The sequence below is a fragment of the Phocoena sinus genome, chromosome 5, assembly GCF_008692025.1.
Source record: "Phocoena sinus isolate mPhoSin1 chromosome 5, mPhoSin1.pri, whole genome shotgun sequence".
Lineage (NCBI taxonomy): Eukaryota > Metazoa > Chordata > Mammalia > Artiodactyla > Phocoenidae > Phocoena > Phocoena sinus.
Window position 1 is genome coordinate 65,159,829 of NC_045767.1, and position 17,435 is coordinate 65,177,263.

Sequence of the window (17,435 nt, forward strand, 5' to 3'; positions counted from 1 at the left end):
TAAAGATTAATACCTGCTGCCAATAACGAGCTACTTCGGGCAAATTTAGAGCCTCACAGAGATAAACCAAATTCAGAACATCCTTTTGAAAGCAACTCCCACCAAAACCTGAAGAAAGAAAAAAAAAAAAAGATAATATTTTCATTTAGGAACCAAACAACTAAATCATATTACAAATTTCTTTGTCATACTAATCAGAGGGCCTATGCTTGGATTTCTAATAATAAAATTTGAATGTTGGAAAACTAATGAGTTTATAACTTGTATGAAATTTGCAAGCAACTAATCAACTCTATAAATAATTTCCTAATAATTATAAATAATCTTAAATAATTATAAATCACTTTCTAGCTTAAGTTTTATTGTGGCTATATTTTCTTTTTTTTTTGCGGTACGCGGGCCTCTCACCGCCGCGGCCTCTCCCGCTGCGGAGCGCCGGCTCCGGACGCGCAGGCCCAGCGGCCATGGCTCACGGGCCCAGCCGCTCCGCGGCACGCGGGATCCTCCCGGACCGGGGCACGAACCCGGGTCCCCTGCATTGGCAGGCGGACTCCCAACCACTGCGCCACCAGGGAAGCCCGTGGCTATATTTTCTATCTTTTCCCTTCATTCAGCTGGTATCACTGCCCTGCATCTCTAACATAGAGCTGGCAAACTTTTACAGGCCAGGTAAAAAATATTTTAGCACTTATGGGCCATACAGTCTCTGGCACAACTATTCAACTCTGCCTTTGTAGCTTAAAAGCAGTCATAGACAATATGTAATCAAATGGGCATAGTTATTTTCCAATAAAACTTATTTACAAAGACAAGCTGTGGGCCACAGTTTGGCCTGGGGGCTGTAGTTTGCCCACCTCTGTTCTACTGCAATGCAGTATACAATGAGGGTTGGCGTGGGCTTTGGAGTCAGAAACATCTAGCCACTCATTAGTTTTATGACTTTGAGCAAGTTACAAAAATTCCCCCAATCCTTAATCATCTCTAGAAATACCAACACCTATGTAAAAGGTTATAAGGATTTTTTTTTTTTTTTTTTTTTGGCTGTGTTGGGTCTTCGTTGCTGCGCGTGGGCTTTCCCTAGTTGCAGCAAGCAGGGGCCACTCTTCGTTGCAGTGCGCGGGCTTCTTATTGCAGTGGCTTCTCTTGTCGCTGAGCACAGGCTCTAGGCGCACGGGCTTCAGTAGTTGCAGCATGCGGGCTCAGCAGTTGCGGCATGCAGGCCCTAGAGGGCACAGGCTCAGTAGTCCTGCCGCGCAGGCACTAGGGTGTGTAGGCTTCAGTAGTTGTGGCTCACAGGCTTAGCTGCTCCATGGCATGTGGGGTCTTCCCAGACCAGGGATCAAACTTATGTCCCCTGCACTGGCAGGCAGATTCTTTTTTTTTTTTTTTTAAACATCTTTATTGGAGTATAATTGCTTTACAATGTTGTGTTAGTTTCTGCTGTATAACAAAGGCAGGTGGATTCTTAACCACTGCGCCACCAGGGAAGTCCCAGTTATAAGGATTAATAATTAAGATATATAAAGTTCAGAACTTGGTGCATAATACGCCTTCAGTAAATAGGAGCTATTTTTATTAAATGGCCACTAGGAGAAACTATCAAAAAGATACAAAAGGCCAGGGAAATCAGTACTGAGAAATGTCATAAAGCCCCAGAAATACAGGAAAGGCTGTCTATGGCCCAATCTGTAAAAGACTCTATTTACCCTTACATCAATCTTATTAACTTATATGCAAAAGAAACATTGTCAGTTCTTGTTAAACTCAGTAATTATGTTCTACAGATTTGCCACAAACGCTGAATTAGCCAATACTGAAGCACCGCTCCTAGGTGAAATACAGCATTAGGTTCCTGTGAGCTTCTGGTCACATTTTTGCCAACTGATCAACATAATCTTGTTTTATGTGTATTTCTGTTTAAAGACACCTTATTTAAAAATATTGTTGATTCATTAACATTGAACTCACAGCCAATAGCACTATAACTCATGCCTGAATGAATGAAGCTTATCAAACCACATGTGTAAGGCACATCCTAGCTTGTTGACGCTTTGGAACACTAGACAAAACTTCAGCAATATGCTTGGGGGCCATTTTAAACAGTGAAATCACAGGAAAAAAAGCACAAAAATGCAGCACTAAATAGACCACAAAAAGAGCACATATCTGCAGTATGAGAGCTAAAACAAGAAGGTATGAGTATTGCCTTATTCAACTTCAGCTGGGAATATATGTGTTGGGTGACTCAAATTTTTTGCTGCTCTGTTCATGTCTGCAAATCACCACATGAGTATTGATGCTGGGTTACAAATACATTTTATCAAGTAGGCTAATTCACAAATATGGAATCCACAAATAATGAGGATTGACTGTAGTTCACCAAGGTCACATTTCCATAGTTGTATTAGCAGGAAAAGCAAATGATAAGGAATTTTTTCCTATTTGCTTCAGTAAGGTGTTACATGATTTCCTATGTGGTCTCCCAAACTTATTCTACCTAAATGTTCTAACAAAATACTAATATATTCCTCCTAAAACATTGAACTATGTTTATCTACCAATCAGTCAGTAATTATTAAACAATATAGGTAACAGTTGCCTCACTTAGAAAGTTCCTAATAGGCTGAAGCCTACATGTATAATGGAATCATTATTTTAAGGGCATTTAAGTTAAGCAAAGGCTTCCTTAAAGTTAGAGACCTAGCTAAATGAACCTACTTTATGTACAGAAAAATTTCAACTTACCAACACTGGCTTTCAGAAACTTATTTCCAATTCTCTGGTCCATTCCAATGGCTGTTGCCACCTCTTCTATATCAGCTCCTGTTGCTTCACAGAGGGCACTTATAGAGTTAATGCTACTGATTCTCTGTGCTAGAAAAGCATTTGCTGCCTTAAAAGAAAAAAAAAGAATACGATGAGCTAAAATAAAAATTTTATATATCTGTATTATATTTCATTGAGTTGATCCAAATTACTGAGGGAGATATAAAAGTTACTGATGGGCTCAATTTTCGGAGGCAATGGGTGGGTTGGTAAGGGAAAATGTTTTAAATTAGAGAAGAAAGATGATGAAGAAAGGGTAAAAGAAGGGAAAGAGTGATTTTTTTAATTACTATTTTAATTAATTACATTAATAGTAATTACTATTTTCTTTTACATATTCCAGAATATTTTATACCCAAATATTTGATCCCCTTGTGAATATTATTTCATAATATACAAGAATATTATCTTCAAAAGCATATCTTTTTATTAATATTAAGAAAGTACCTGTGTAATCAGGGTTAACAGAAATAAGTCCTTGGCTTTAAATTTAATAGAGAGTTGAGTGCTGTGTACCAACCAGTTTGGAAAGTTCTGAAGACCAAGTATTAGTGGTGAGGATCTTTTCTCTGGGAACCCAGTGCTCATACACAGCACACAGTGCCTGCACAGCTCTCTGACCCTCTGGGGTTTCATCCCCTCCGATCAGTACTCTGTCTGGGTTCTTCAGGTCCTTGATGGCCGTTCCTTCTGCCAAGAACTCAGGGTTGGACAGCACCTAGACTCCCAACGCAAAGGAAAGTTTTAAGCTAGAATTAATTATGGACAACTTTAAAGCATCAATATCTACATAAGAAGAGCCAGATTCTAATGCTTCCTTTTTTTATACCTGTAAATTCAAGTTAGGTTTTGTGTTTGCATCAAATATTCGACGAATACTCTCTGCTGCCCGCACTGGCACTGTGCTTTTCTCAGTCACAATTTTGTACCCGTATGAGTTTTGCACAATGCGTCTAGCACAAGCTTCAATGTACTTCAGATCTGCTGCGCGGCCTTTCCCCATTCCGTAGGTCTTGGTTGGAGTGTTCACCTGATTAAAGTATACAGGATTAAGAACAGAGTATGAGATATTCACTGATTTCAAGATATGCCCTGGACCATCAACTGACTAGTCAACTGGGAAGTTAACATCATCAGGAGCCCTGGTTTCACCCTCTATTAGTTCCATGGAAATAATATTTTATGAGAACTCATTCAGTACATTTCTGTTGAGAAGCTACTATATATGTGTCAGAATCAGGGCAGGCAGGTTCCAAGCTAAGCCTGCAGATATAAAGATGAAAGAGACTCCAAAAGGAGTTCACAGTCTGAAATGAAATGTAAGTTTTCTCTTTCTTCCTCTCTTGATGGTATGTAATATATTATCCTGGTCTTTAAAACTAAACTTTAAATTCCTTTTTATTCTCCTTTTTTATAGGCCTATATCAATAGGTTTTTAAAAATGTCTGCAGTATCATTCACAAATGCTTTCTTGGCTCATTAGAGCTAGAAATTATCTAGCGCCTTCAGGATACAGAATACTATGTGGACAAAGACTATCGTATAGAAAGAAAAATAAATCATGAGTCCAGAGTCTAGGCATTTAGTTTTGGCTTAGCTGTATCATGTAAACTTGGAGAAGTGTGGCTGCCTTTGTCTCAATGACCTCATTGGAAAATGAGAATAACACACTCTCTAAAATCTAACACACAAGTTTTATAACACTCTCGTAAAAATGAAAGTACTCTGAAAAGTCTAAAATTCTATGTAGGAATAATTTTTGAACCAGTAAGTAGCACCAACTGTCTTCTCTTGACAAGCTTATAACTTAATGGGAGACTAAATAAAGTAATCAAGCCAAAATAATTCAAAACGTGAAGATTGGGTTGAGGTGTAAAAAGCAGGAGGAAAAAGTGGTTTATACGCATGGAACAACTTAGGAAAAGACCTAGACGTGGAAGTAAGGGTGCAGTGGAACACAGAAGGGCAAAAATGGTTAATGGGATAATGTGAAACATGCGAGAGATGGGGATGATCAAATGGCTTCCCTGGGAAAGGAGCTCTGAATGAAGATAATGGTTGAAAACTGATTCAATGGTATAAAACTATTTCTACCTGGAATTTGCCTAAAAAAAATTTGGGTAATCTGGGGTGGGAGGAAAGGGAGAGAAGTAGTAAATAAATCAAGATCAGCCATGAAAACTGTTGACAATGGGGTTCACTATATTGTTGGTTTCATTTTTTGTATGTGTGGTGTTTTCCACAATGAAAAGTACACAACAAGCACATTAAAAAAAAAAAAAAAAACTGATGCAGAGAATAATGGGAACTAGGTAGGAGTTATACTACAATAAATTACCCTAACAGGCACACAAAGTAATAGCTTGGAAAGATTTAAGGCAGCTCAGGCTAGATCGGCAGAGAAGCAAGCGTAAAATCAGCTATCTGTGCCGGACCACACTAAGGTGAACTCTATTGCCTTAAGAATAGATACTTAAAAAAAATTTTTTTCGTATAGAAAAGTCCCCTATTCCTATTCCAGGCTATGGTTATCCAAATGTTGGATTAAGGTAACTTCTTGATTTTCTCCAAGCATCTAGCTACTCCAAAATAATTTCTCCTTTTCTATGCCTCTACCCTAACCTCCTGCAAGCTTAAGTAGAAGATTGGGTAGATGAGTCATAGAAGTGGCACCAATTTTCTCTGAAGTAATTTTTAAAAAGAGAGACTGAATTCATAACACAGTTTTACCAAGGGTTTCATTACTACTTTCTTCTGGAGTTCCTATTTCTTCACAGTACTGCTTTTGTCTCAACACACAATCAATTCAACATCATCTCTGCTCTATGGACCCCGTGGTGTTTATCTCATGGAACCCAGTCAAAGCTCACACCACCGGCTTTCCCTTTATTCCTTAAGGCTGTACAGGTCTTGGGTCATATAACACCTTAGCTCAGCCACCAATTGGTGATAACTATACCATCACACACAGAATATTTGAGTAGATGGTTACCAGGACAGCAAGAAAAAAGTTACCTTGGTTCAAATATTGAATTATCAGAGGGTATTCCCAAGCATTCATTCTACTTGTTTCATTACAAAGGTAAAACAGTTAAGCCCTATTATGAGATGAAGGTGTCTGTGGACTAGCCTAATAACCTAACAAACATATGCCAAGTTCTAAATAATTAATTTAAAATGACTTTTGGAACATAAACTCATCTAAATCGGAGATGCCTGTAAGTTTGCAGCAAACTTTACCTGATTCTTTTCATCTCACTTCCACCACGCAGTGGAAACAAGAAATGATGAAACACATATACTATCACCATATGTGCTCATACATGCTCACATGTTACCAGCACTTCCTAATTCTAGATCTCATATTAGAAACTTTCTCTGAACTTATTTGTTCAATGATCTGAAATGATCAGATGATTATAGTTTGGTGAAGTGTTGGATAAAGTTAGTGATAATCAAAATTCAATTGGACAACTCTATACTAAGTAATGCTGTGGCTTAATACCAATGGCTTTACTATTAAAATACAATGAAACTTCTATATAGACAAGAATACATAAAAACTCACACAGCAAAGGAAAATACTTACAGAAATAAATACAAGATCAGCTTCTTTAATGGCATCATCAATATTGGTAGAAAAAAATAGATTTTTTCCTCGACAGGATTCTACCACTTCTTTTAGTCCTGGCTAAAAAGAAAAGAAGTTGTACATACATTTTACCAGTCATATGAGATAACCCATATGACTTACATTCATTAAGGGGAAGGTCATGTGTAATTTAAAGGTCTAGATTTGCTCTCAAATAACACCTCTGTAGAAAAATCAAAGATTATACTGGTACCGAAGGCCATCAGGTGTACATTATGTAACAAATAAAGCAAACCTGAACTTGCCACAATTAAAGCAGCAGATTAATTTAATGCATGTCATTCTTTACCATGTTCTGGACTTCTTCATAAGAGTTAACAATTAACTCCAAGTATCAACACAATCATCAGAAAAGTCAAAAGTCTTTGTGGTTTCAAGCAAACATTTGATTTTGCATTGTCACTAGAATACAGGTTTTTACTCCCAAGAATTCAGGCCATAGAATACAGGCCATTCAGAGTGGTTGTGAAACAGTCTTTACTCTACACATAAATATATATTTTTTCTAAGTCCCATTATAAGAAACACTTCTATTAAAAAATTTGTTACTTTTCCCATACAATTTAACAGGAGATATAATTAAGAATTTTGAGCTGTACAACACCACCTAACAAGTATTCTTGCCTCCACCCCCCAAAAAAATCAGGTCTAAATCTGACCAGACCAGTCCAATCAGCAAAATCTGTTTATCTACAGGATAAACAACCTGGTTTCTTCAATAAACAAACTGAAGAGAAAAACAGAGAGAGATTAAAATACTGTGGTCTTGGGACTTCCCTGGTGGCACAGTGGATAAGACTCCACGCTGTCAATGCAGGGGGCCTGGATTCAATCCCTGGTCAGGGAACTAGATCCCACATGCATGCTGCAACTAAAAGTTTGCATGCCGCAACTAAGGCGTCAGTGAGACACAACTAAGGAGCCCTGGAGCCACAACTATGGAGCCCACGTGCTGCAACTAAGACCCGACACGACCAAATAAATAAATTTTTTTAAAAAACTGTGGTCTTAGGGAATTCCCTGGAGGTCCAGTGGTTATGACTCTGTGCTTCCACTGCGGGGGGCACAGGTTTGATCCCTGGTTGGGGAACTAAGACCCCACATGTTGTGCAGTGAGGCAAAAAAAAAAAAAAAATATATATATATATATATTATATATATGTATATAGTGATCTTAAAAGACACAAGTGATACAAATCTATTGCAATATATGGCTCTTACTTGGATTCTGATTCAAATAAACCATGGAGGGGAAGGACATGTTTAAGAATTCTTAAAAACCAAAGCAAAACAGACCTTCTCTCCTGGGAGAGAAGGTTCAAATAATATCCAAAATATTATGGATGTATAGAAAACTATATAGCAAAGTAAAAAGTCAATTCTGGGGCATAGGTCTAGAATTATATCCAGAGGTAATCCACTTTTCTTCATGGTTCTGTGGACTTTTAACATAAGCAATCAGAGAAAGTGTAAAATGTAAATTCAAAATTTCTATTAGTTTGGCTAAAATGTATAACAGGACCGGCAAAATATATGAACCACTGCACCATGAATATAGTGTCACTAATTATGGCAACTGGTTCCTTAGTTATTTTGACTAGGTTCTAGAAAATAAGAGTAAAAGGTTATGGAGTTGGAATTTTACAGAGAAGATTTAATTCAATCCTATATAATCTCCTAACATTTACATAAGTAACCTAAAATCAGAGCAACGCAGAATTTATACTAAGTCTTAATAAGACCTCAAAATGAACAACTACATTATTCCGTTAAAATCAATGGGATATTTGTAGATATCCAAACTGGATGCAGAAGCAGTTGATAATATAGGTTCTACCTCTTATTAGATTCATTATGTAATTTTCATAACTAGTATTTAGAATTTATATGGCACATTTTATGGAAGAAAAATCCTTTCACAGGATAAAATTAGCTTTCATTTTACTCAGAAAAAGCAAAGCAAATTATCCATTTTGGCTTTTTAGAAGTAGTTATTACATTGTTTTTTTAATGAATAAAGTTAACAAAAAAGCAATGACTATTCAATAAATATGGCAACACAAAACAGAATGTTTCCATTGGTTTTTTTTGTTTGTTTGGGTATTTTTGGCCACACTGTGCAGATTGTAGGACCTTAGTTCCCCAACCAGGGATTGAACCCGTGCCCTTGGCAGTGAAAGTGTGGAGTCCTAACCGGTGGACCACCAGGGAATTCCCTTCATTGTTAAATATTGAGAGTTTCTATTATGCTGTTGCCTGAGAAAAAACTTGAATATCTTATTACCATATTTCATCTGATAGTCATTACTATTTACTTCTCAGGTGGTAAAAATGACTACTTTTTTATTAACATAGTTTTGACCCATAAAATATAAGACTAGAAAGAACCACAATGAACACATAAATTCATGGACCCTAAGTACATTTAGCTGGGTTTTTTCAATGTAGCCTGGTAACTTTTTTACTTGTCCTCTCATTCTGAGATTACTGCTCCAACCTCCACTACATCTTCTTCAGAGTAGCTGGCATCCCACCTTCAACTGAGATGACCAACGTTTCAGTCACTTTTATTTCCTGTTCCCACCAAAAAGACAGTATCTTCATCCACCCTTGTTTACTTCCCTCCAGTCTGAGAAAGAGGCTTTCAAGACCAATTCCTCTTCTGGTGTTTTTGATCCCATCATCTTTGCTATTTTTCTAGACTTTATTCCATCAATTAGCCCCTTTCTTCTCATACTTTTGACCTTTCCTTCTCTATGTGATTTGTCTACCTTAGTTTATTAACATGCTTGATTCTTTATCAACCACAGGAAAAAATATGTTTAAAAATCGCTGCTTTTGCACTTCTCTGGTGGCACAGTGGTTAAGAATCCACCTCCCAATGCAGGGGACACGGGTTTGAGCCCTGGTCCGGGAAGATCCCACATGCCATGGAGCAACTATGCCCATGTGCCACAACTACTGAGCCTGCGCTCTAGAGCCACGAGCCACAACTACTGAGCCTGTGCACCTAGAGCCTGTGCTCCACAACAAGAGAAGCCACCACAATGAGAAGCCGGCGCACTGCAACGAAGACCCAACACAACCAAAAATAAATTAAAAAAAAAAATCGCTGCTTTTACCCTGTGTCCCTCTCCGGTGACCACCCCCTTTATTTCCTTCTAATTAAACCTTTTAAAAGAAGAGTCTTACTCATTTCCTACACTCTTTCACTTCAATCTCCTACCTTTTGTAATTGTTCTTGTAAAAGTTACAATGGCCCCCATAATACCGAATTTCATGAGTATGTCTCTGTTCTTATTTCTCCTGTGTTTGGCAGAATTGACAGCTTACTCATTCATTCAGCAAATATTGATATTTGTTGAGCACTTACTAAGTACTGGTCACTGTGTTCATCACTCATAATCAAAACATATACATCTTTATGGAGCTTGCACTACTAAAACTCTTCTGGTTTTTGGTTCACCTTCTCTGAACTACTCTTCAGTGCTTCTCTAAGGCATTTCTTCCTCCACCCCTCATCAAACATTAGCATTTTGACCCCACGCTCTGTTCTCTCTACAGGCTCATCTTGGGAGAGCTCAACTACTCTGATTTTAACTACTGCCTGCAAAATTTATTTTTTTAACTTCCTGAATAATCTTAAGTTTATGTCTTCAGCCCTGAATTTCTTTTTTTTTGGCCATGCTGCACGGCTTGTGGGATCTTAGTTCCCTGACCAGGGTCTGAACCCAGGCCATGGCAGTGAAGGTGCTAAGTCCTAACCACTGGACTGCCAGGGAATTCCCCAGCCTTGAATTCTTGAATACATTCTAGATTCCTTCCTCTACTTCATCCTTCTTGAATCAACAATCAAGTCTGATCATTTTTCCTTCTAAATATTTATCTTGGGAATTCCTTGGTCATATACCAGAAGCCGCGGGGTAAGGCCAAAAAAACAATTTCTCCAATTAGTCTAGTGAGTTTCGGACTGAATGGAGTGAGGGTGGAACAACTATCAAGGAGGGTGTGTACTCAAAAGTTCATTAAATATTATAATTACATATTAGTTATCTTTTCTTTATCAGTAACCAGGAGTTAAACATTAGTCACCAAAAGAGACTCTCTGATATGAAAAATTGGTATTTACAATGAAAAATCAATGCCATAGATTTTTATAATATCATTGAAAACAAATATCTGCTTGGTTGTGTATTTTTTTTTTAATTTTATGTATGTATGTATTTATTTGGCTGCATTGGATCTTCATTGCTGCTTGCTGGCTTTCTCTAGTTACAGCGAGCGGGGGCTACTCTTTGTTGCGGTGCGCGGGCTTCTCACTGCAGTGGCTTCTCTTGTTGCGGAGTAGTTGTGGCACACGGCCTTCAGCAGTTGTGGCACGCGGCCTTCAGTAGTTGTGGCTCACGGGCTCCACAGGCTCAGTAGTTGTGGTGCATGGGCTTAGTTGCTCCCCAGCATGTGGGATCTTCCCGGACCAGGGCTCGAACCCGTGTCCCCTGCATTGGCAGGCGGATTCTTAACCACTGCGCCACCAGGGAAGTCCCTTGTTTGTGTGTTTTTTAATGCATAATAGAATACAAATTTAAGGAGGAGGTTGACTGCAAAGGTATCTAAGGTTTCTCTGGAAATTAAAATATTTCTTTGCCTTGTCCAAGGTAGATCAATATAAAATCACAAGTAGTAACAATATCTATAAGCTACTCAATAAAGGAATTCAGAAAGCAGCATGAATTCTGGTTAAACCTGCCCTTTGTTTTTCTTCTTTTATAGTTCTTCCTGTTTGACATTTCACATAACATTTTACATCTCCTATATGGCCAAGGAAATGTGCAGGAATAGTTAGTTTTACAACATAAAATAAACAAAAAATGGAACAAAGGCCTAACAAATCTTTGAAAATGGATAATTCGGACACACAGTTTTGTTTTGTTTTGTCTTTTTAAATACATGCTACAGAAATCATTTATTTTCTTCTGATTTATAAATTTCTTAAGCAGGTGTCTTTTAACAACTGATGTGTAAGAAAGACACATGAAAATTATAAGCCTAAAGTCATTTACTTGCTAAGAGGAAAATCATTCCACTTGTTAAAAAGATTCCTTCTAGAATTTTAAAGTAGCAGTGCCATGTTTTTAACCTCCAAAGTGAGCTGGGTTGTTTTTTTTTAAAAGATTCCATTTCCTTTGCAGGCTACAACTAAATAGTGCAGAACTAAAATAGCTGCTTCCGTTGTCATCATCTAATTTTGTGGAGTAGACAGATTAAAAATGAGATAAAAATAAGACTTTAAAGACCAAATAATTACAATCATTAAATAAAGCCAACAGACCAAATAATTACAATCATTAAATGAAGCCAATACAATTATGGGACATTAGAGTTCTGAGAACTCAGAAGTTGCTTCTAATGAGCACAGTGCTAGCTAGACTTTGAAATCTTTTATATTCTATTTAAAGAGATTTAAAGGGGCTTCCCTGGTGGCACAGTGGTTGAGAGTTTGCCTGCCGATGCAGGGGACACGGGTTCGTGCCCCGGTCTGGGAAGATCCCACATGCTGTGGAGCGGCTGGGCCGCTGAGCCTGCAAGTCCGGAGCCTGTGCTCCGCAACGGGAGAGGTCACAACAGTGGGAGGCCCGCGTACCGCAAAAAAAAAAAAAAAAAAAGAGATTTAAAGAAAAAAAAATTTATTCATGAAATAAAACTGTGAAACAACAAGAAATACTTTTGTTTCTTTGTTTATAAAAGCTAGGTTATTGAGAAAAACAAGTAAGATGTGGGAAAAAAATCATCTTAGATCTTAGCTCTTTTAATATAACTATATATACCAACTGGATTCAATATCAATGTAGAACACACTATTTTCTTTTTTGGAGGAATTTAACTTTTAATTTTTAAAAAAGTAACAAGAGGGCTTCCCTGGTGGCGCAGTGGTTGAGTCCGCCTGCCGATGCAGGGGATGCAGGTTCGTGCCCCGGTCCGGGAAGATCCCACATGCCGTGGAGCGGCTGGGCCCGTGAGCCATGGCCGCTGAGCCTGCGCGTCCGGAGCCTGTGCTCCACAACAGTGAGAGGCCCGCGTACCGCAAAAATATAAAAAAAATAAAAAAGTAACAAGAGTATAACATGGCAAATTCAGATCATCTCACTTCTTTTGTGGCTTACTGCTGTTTTTATTTGGGGTTTTTTGGTTTTTATTTATTTTTATTGAAGTATAGTTGATTTACAACATTGTGTTAGTTTCAGGTCTATAGCATAGTGACTCAGTATTTTTGCAGACTGTACTCCATTATAGGTTATTACAAGATGATGGGTAAAATTCCCTGTGCTATACAGTATATCCTTGTTGCTTATCTATTTTATATACAGTAGCTTGTACCTGTTAACCCCTTACCCCTAATTTGTCCCTCCTCCCTTCCCTCTCCCCTTTAGTAGCCACAGGTTTGTTTTCTATATCTGTAGAACACACTATTTTTATTTTTTTCCCATTTATTTATTTATTTATGGCTACGTTGGGTCTTTGTTGCTGCGTGCAGGCTTTCTCTAATTGCCTTGAGCGGAGGCTACTCTTCGCTGCAGTGCACGGGCTTCTTATTGTGGTGGCTTCTCTTGTTGCAGAGCATGGGCTCTAGGCTCATGGGCTTCAGTAGTTGTGGCACATGGGCTCAGTAGTTGTGGCATTAGGGCTTCAGTAGTTGTGGCTCGCAGGCTCAGTAGTGTGGCACACGGGCTTAGTTGCTCCGCAGGCATGTGGGATCTTCCTGGATCAGGACTCGAACCCATGTCCCCTGCAGTGGCAGGCAGATCCTCAACCACTGTGCCACCAGGGAAGTCCAAACACACTATTTTTAATTTAAAGCACTGAAGTCTTAGGAAAAAGAGTTTCAGATTTCAAATAATAGAAATAGTACTAATAATAAGAATCTGGCCAGGGAATGTGCCTGGCCAACTAATTTTTTTGTTTTCTCCAAGAAAAACATCTAAATCCAATATATTATAGTTTATACTTTTTTCTAGCTCAAGATAACCTTTTTATTTTGTTTTTATGTAAAATTTTTATTGAAGTAAAACAAAAATACAGAAAAGTGCATATATTTTAGTATAGAAAAGTGTATAGCTCAATTTTCACACGTGAACACACTTGTGTAACCATTATCCATACAAGAATTAAAAGAACATTAACAGGGAGTTCCCTGCTGGCTAGTGGTTAAAATTCTGGGCTTTCACTGCCAAGGCCTGGATTCAATCCCTGGCTGGGGAACTGAGATCCCACAAGCTACACAGCATGGCCAAAAAAACCCCCAAAAACCTTAAACAGTAAATCAGAGCCTGCAGTATGCCCTCTCCTAGTCTCTACAACCCCTCAAACTACCATCATGATGAATACTATCACCAGAAATTAGTTTGCCTATATTTGAACTTTATACAAATGGGATTATATAGCATGGACTACTTTGTGTCTGACAACACATTACTTTTGTGAGAATTTAAACATATGCTTGCATGCAGGAGTAGTTCCATGGATTTTAAATACAGTATAGTATTTTACTGCAGGATTATACTACAATTTATGTATCCATTCTATTGCTAATTAACATCTAGGTTGTTTCCCATCTGGGGTTATTATGAATTGCACTGTTAATACCTATCTTTTGACACATAAATGTATGCCTTTCTGTTGGATATACACCTACAGGTGGAATTTCTGGGTCAGATATGCATATTTTCAGCTTTAGTAAATACTGCTGCACAGTTTTGCAAAATGGCTACACCAATTTATGCTCTGACCAGCAGTGTATAAAATTCCAGTTGCCCTAAATCCTTGTCAGCACTTGGTATTAGCAGTAGTGATAATTTTAGCCATTCTGGTACATTTTGTGTTTGAAAAGCAGAGTATACTGCTGACATAATTAATTACTGAATGACTGGATATAAATAACGGCTCACAAGGTTTCAGATGACTTGCAGCCCTTTTATGGATATCAGAATTATAAAGCTCTTAATCAAGTTATCTTTCCAAAATGTTTTTTAAAATGTTTTTAAAAACTCCTCAAGACCTAATATAGTAGTAATGTTATGTTTATATAACAGGAAAAGAAATGCTGTAACACTGAGGTATTTAAATAACTATTATGGGAAGTTAATCTGGTAGAGGAAGAAAGGGTAAAGCACAAACAAGCTACCACACACACACACAGGGCTTTTTTTTTTTTTAATTCTAAACCTGATTCAGATATTGGTTAATCTATGATAAGTGGCTACTAATCTATGGGTACTTTTTCATGGATTTCTATTCATAGGTCTATAAATAGCAGGCAGATTTATCTTACAGAGACTTCCCCTTCTAAAGATCACTTAAAAACTATGGTTGATAAGAGTGTTATAAATAATAAGACTTTTCAGAAAAAAAAGAGAAAAGACTATATTAATGTTAGAGAGAAAATGTTACCCTCAAATTTTCAAGTGCTTCTCTGTATGTCAAAAGCATAATATCATGAACTCATTTTACAGTGAAAATTTTTAAAAATGGAACCCTGCTTAATAAAATAGAGGCATATTTTCCTAACTATGAGTTCTCTAAATTCACAGAAATTTTGAAATTCCAATTCAAACAAATTTGTGATACTAAACACTGAATATGAAAGACACCATTTATTCATCCAAGGTTTACCTGATATAAATACAATCACCCCAAAATATAATACTTACATGAATTAATATTATAAACATCCACAGTTTTTTAATTTTTACAGATGTCACTTTTTTTTTTTTTTTTTTTTTGCGGTACGTGGGCCTCTCACTGCTGTGGCCTCTCCATTGCGGAGCACAGGCTCCAGACGCGCAGGCTCAGCGGCCATGGCTCACGGGACCAGCTGCTCCGCGGCACGTGGGATCTTCCCGGACCGGGGCACAAACCCGTGTCCCCTGCATCGGCAGGCAGACTCTCGACCACTGCGCCACCAGGGAAGCCCCAGATGTCACTTTTTAATTGTACTATTACCATATGGTAACCATACTAACAAACAAAATTAGAAAATAGAGAAGATAAGAAAATTACCCATAATCTCACTTCACTAATATAACCACTATTAATATTCAATATACTTTTTTCTAGGCATTTTCTCTGGGCATATTTGACATAATTATAATTGTAATGTCCATAACATTGTGTATTTATGTTTTTTCATTTAATTTCTTATCAGCTGAAGTCATAGAATTTTATATTAAAAGTAAATTACTTAGCAAAAAGAGTAAGAAAACAAAGAGCATAAGAACAAAGCATTGGTTTACCTCATAAATAGGAAGTGTAGGAGAGTTCCATGCATTGATTCTTGATTCATTGACATCAACAACCGTTACCCTGATTTCAGGGCACATATGAGCAATGACACTACATGTGGGTCCTCCAACATAGCCTGCACCGATGCAGCAGATCTTCTTAATTTCAAACATGATTGTACTAGAAGGGAAAGAGTAAGACCGTCCAACTATTGAGAACAGAAAATTTAAAGAAATCACACTGCACATTCATCACCCTTTATAAAAACTGTCAAGGTGACAGATACTGGAAAGATTTCCTACATTCACACTCATTAAGAATTATGAAGACAATGATAATAAAAAAATAATGTTCCAATTGGATGACCTAGCCTGTTCTCAGCTGTACCAGCATGAAATATGGAAAAAATTATAGTAACTGATATTACTAAAGAAGTGTCACAAAGATTATAATGAACTAATATAGAAAGTCAAGACGCAAAATAAAACCTTACTTAATCTTCTAACACTCTAGGGTAACTTTGATTGCTGAGGGAAAATTCAAGGGTGAACACACCAGTGCAATTCTTGCTTAACTAAATGCTGGTGTACAAAGGTCAGCTTTACAACAGGTTTAGACTAAAATGACAGATATTAAGATTAGCTCCTAAGTCCAGAATTGGCCTCTGAGATTATATTCCCTACACAATTTGGTTTCAGCAATTCATTTTTAGGTACTGGACGATGATCTTAAACTCTATTTCAACTTTAATCAGAAACCAGGAGATGGTTAAAAGAAAGTGATTTCTGTAGTTAGCAAAGCTGTTACACAGATTTTGATGGGTTTTTCAAAAACCAGTGAATTGATTCACTAGAATCAAAATGACAAGGGACTGAGTTATATGTAAGAATTTCAGTTTACTCAGTAATGAGAACGATCAAACTGATAAGATTCTTAGAACTTTTGTCCTAGAGAATTTAAGCATTTGTTAGTATATTCCTGCATGGATCAGAGAAGGTACTCTGGAAGGCTGATCTAATTACAATGCCTGGCAAGTATATCCCTATTATGAGAAAAGATACACAAAGCACATAATTAAGACGATCCAATTCCCTTTGGTCTGAATCTGTATTAATCAAACAACGCTCTAATCTTGGTTGGTTCTCTGGGTAAGACTTCCCAACTGGAAGAGAATGAGCTGACAACCCAAACAAGAATCCTGGTCTGTGTTAATAAGCAAGTAATCTGGCTTATAAATTGATCTTTAGTAGTTATGATTAGCAGATATCAACTCATAGTCTGATCTCTAATGACTTTTTTTTTTGGCCGCATGGCTTGTGGGATCCTAGGTCCACGACCAGGGATCGAGATCAGGAGTCGAAAACCAGCCCCACCTCCCCACCTCCCCACCTCCCCACCTCCCCACCTCCCCACCCCACCCCCACCGGCAGTGGAATAGCGGAGTCTTAATCACTAGACCACCAGGGAATTCCCTGCGGTACGCGGGACTCTCACTGTTGTGGCCTCTCCCGTTGTGGAGCACAGGCTCCGGACACGCAGGCTCAGCGGCCATGGCTCACGGGCCCAGCCGCTCCACGGCATGTGGGATCTTCCCGGGACGGGGCACGAACCCGCATCCCCTGCATCGGCAGGCGGACTCTCAACCACTGCGCCACCAGGGAAGCCCCCCTCTAATGACTTT

At 38.0% G+C, this 17,435-nt stretch overlaps 1 protein-coding gene across 11 annotated transcripts in view; it reads right to left on the reverse strand.

The window, feature by feature from the left end:
• Nucleotides 1-17,435, reverse strand: part of UGDH (UDP-glucose 6-dehydrogenase) — a 58,332-nt gene that overhangs the window by 33,730 nt on the left and 7,167 nt on the right. For 6 of the 11 annotated variants that reach the window (XM_032632063.1, XM_032632066.1, XM_032632065.1 and 3 more), the window contains 6 exons: nucleotides 15,766-15,934; nucleotides 6,416-6,517; nucleotides 3,656-3,856; nucleotides 3,343-3,544; nucleotides 2,746-2,889; nucleotides 14-108 (listed from right to left, as the gene is read on the reverse strand). In XM_032632063.1, the coding sequence (XP_032487954.1) occupies nucleotides 14-108; nucleotides 2,746-2,889; nucleotides 3,343-3,544; nucleotides 3,656-3,856; nucleotides 6,416-6,517; nucleotides 15,766-15,927 (906 nt within the window). In that variant the 5' untranslated portion in view covers nucleotides 15,928-15,934. Of the gene's footprint in view, nucleotides 1-13; nucleotides 109-2,745; nucleotides 2,894-3,342; nucleotides 3,545-3,655; nucleotides 3,857-6,415; nucleotides 6,518-15,765; nucleotides 15,935-17,435 lie in introns of all 11 variants that reach the window. The other 5 variants (XM_032632061.1, XM_032632060.1, XM_032632057.1 and 2 more) reach the window with 1 other exon arrangement.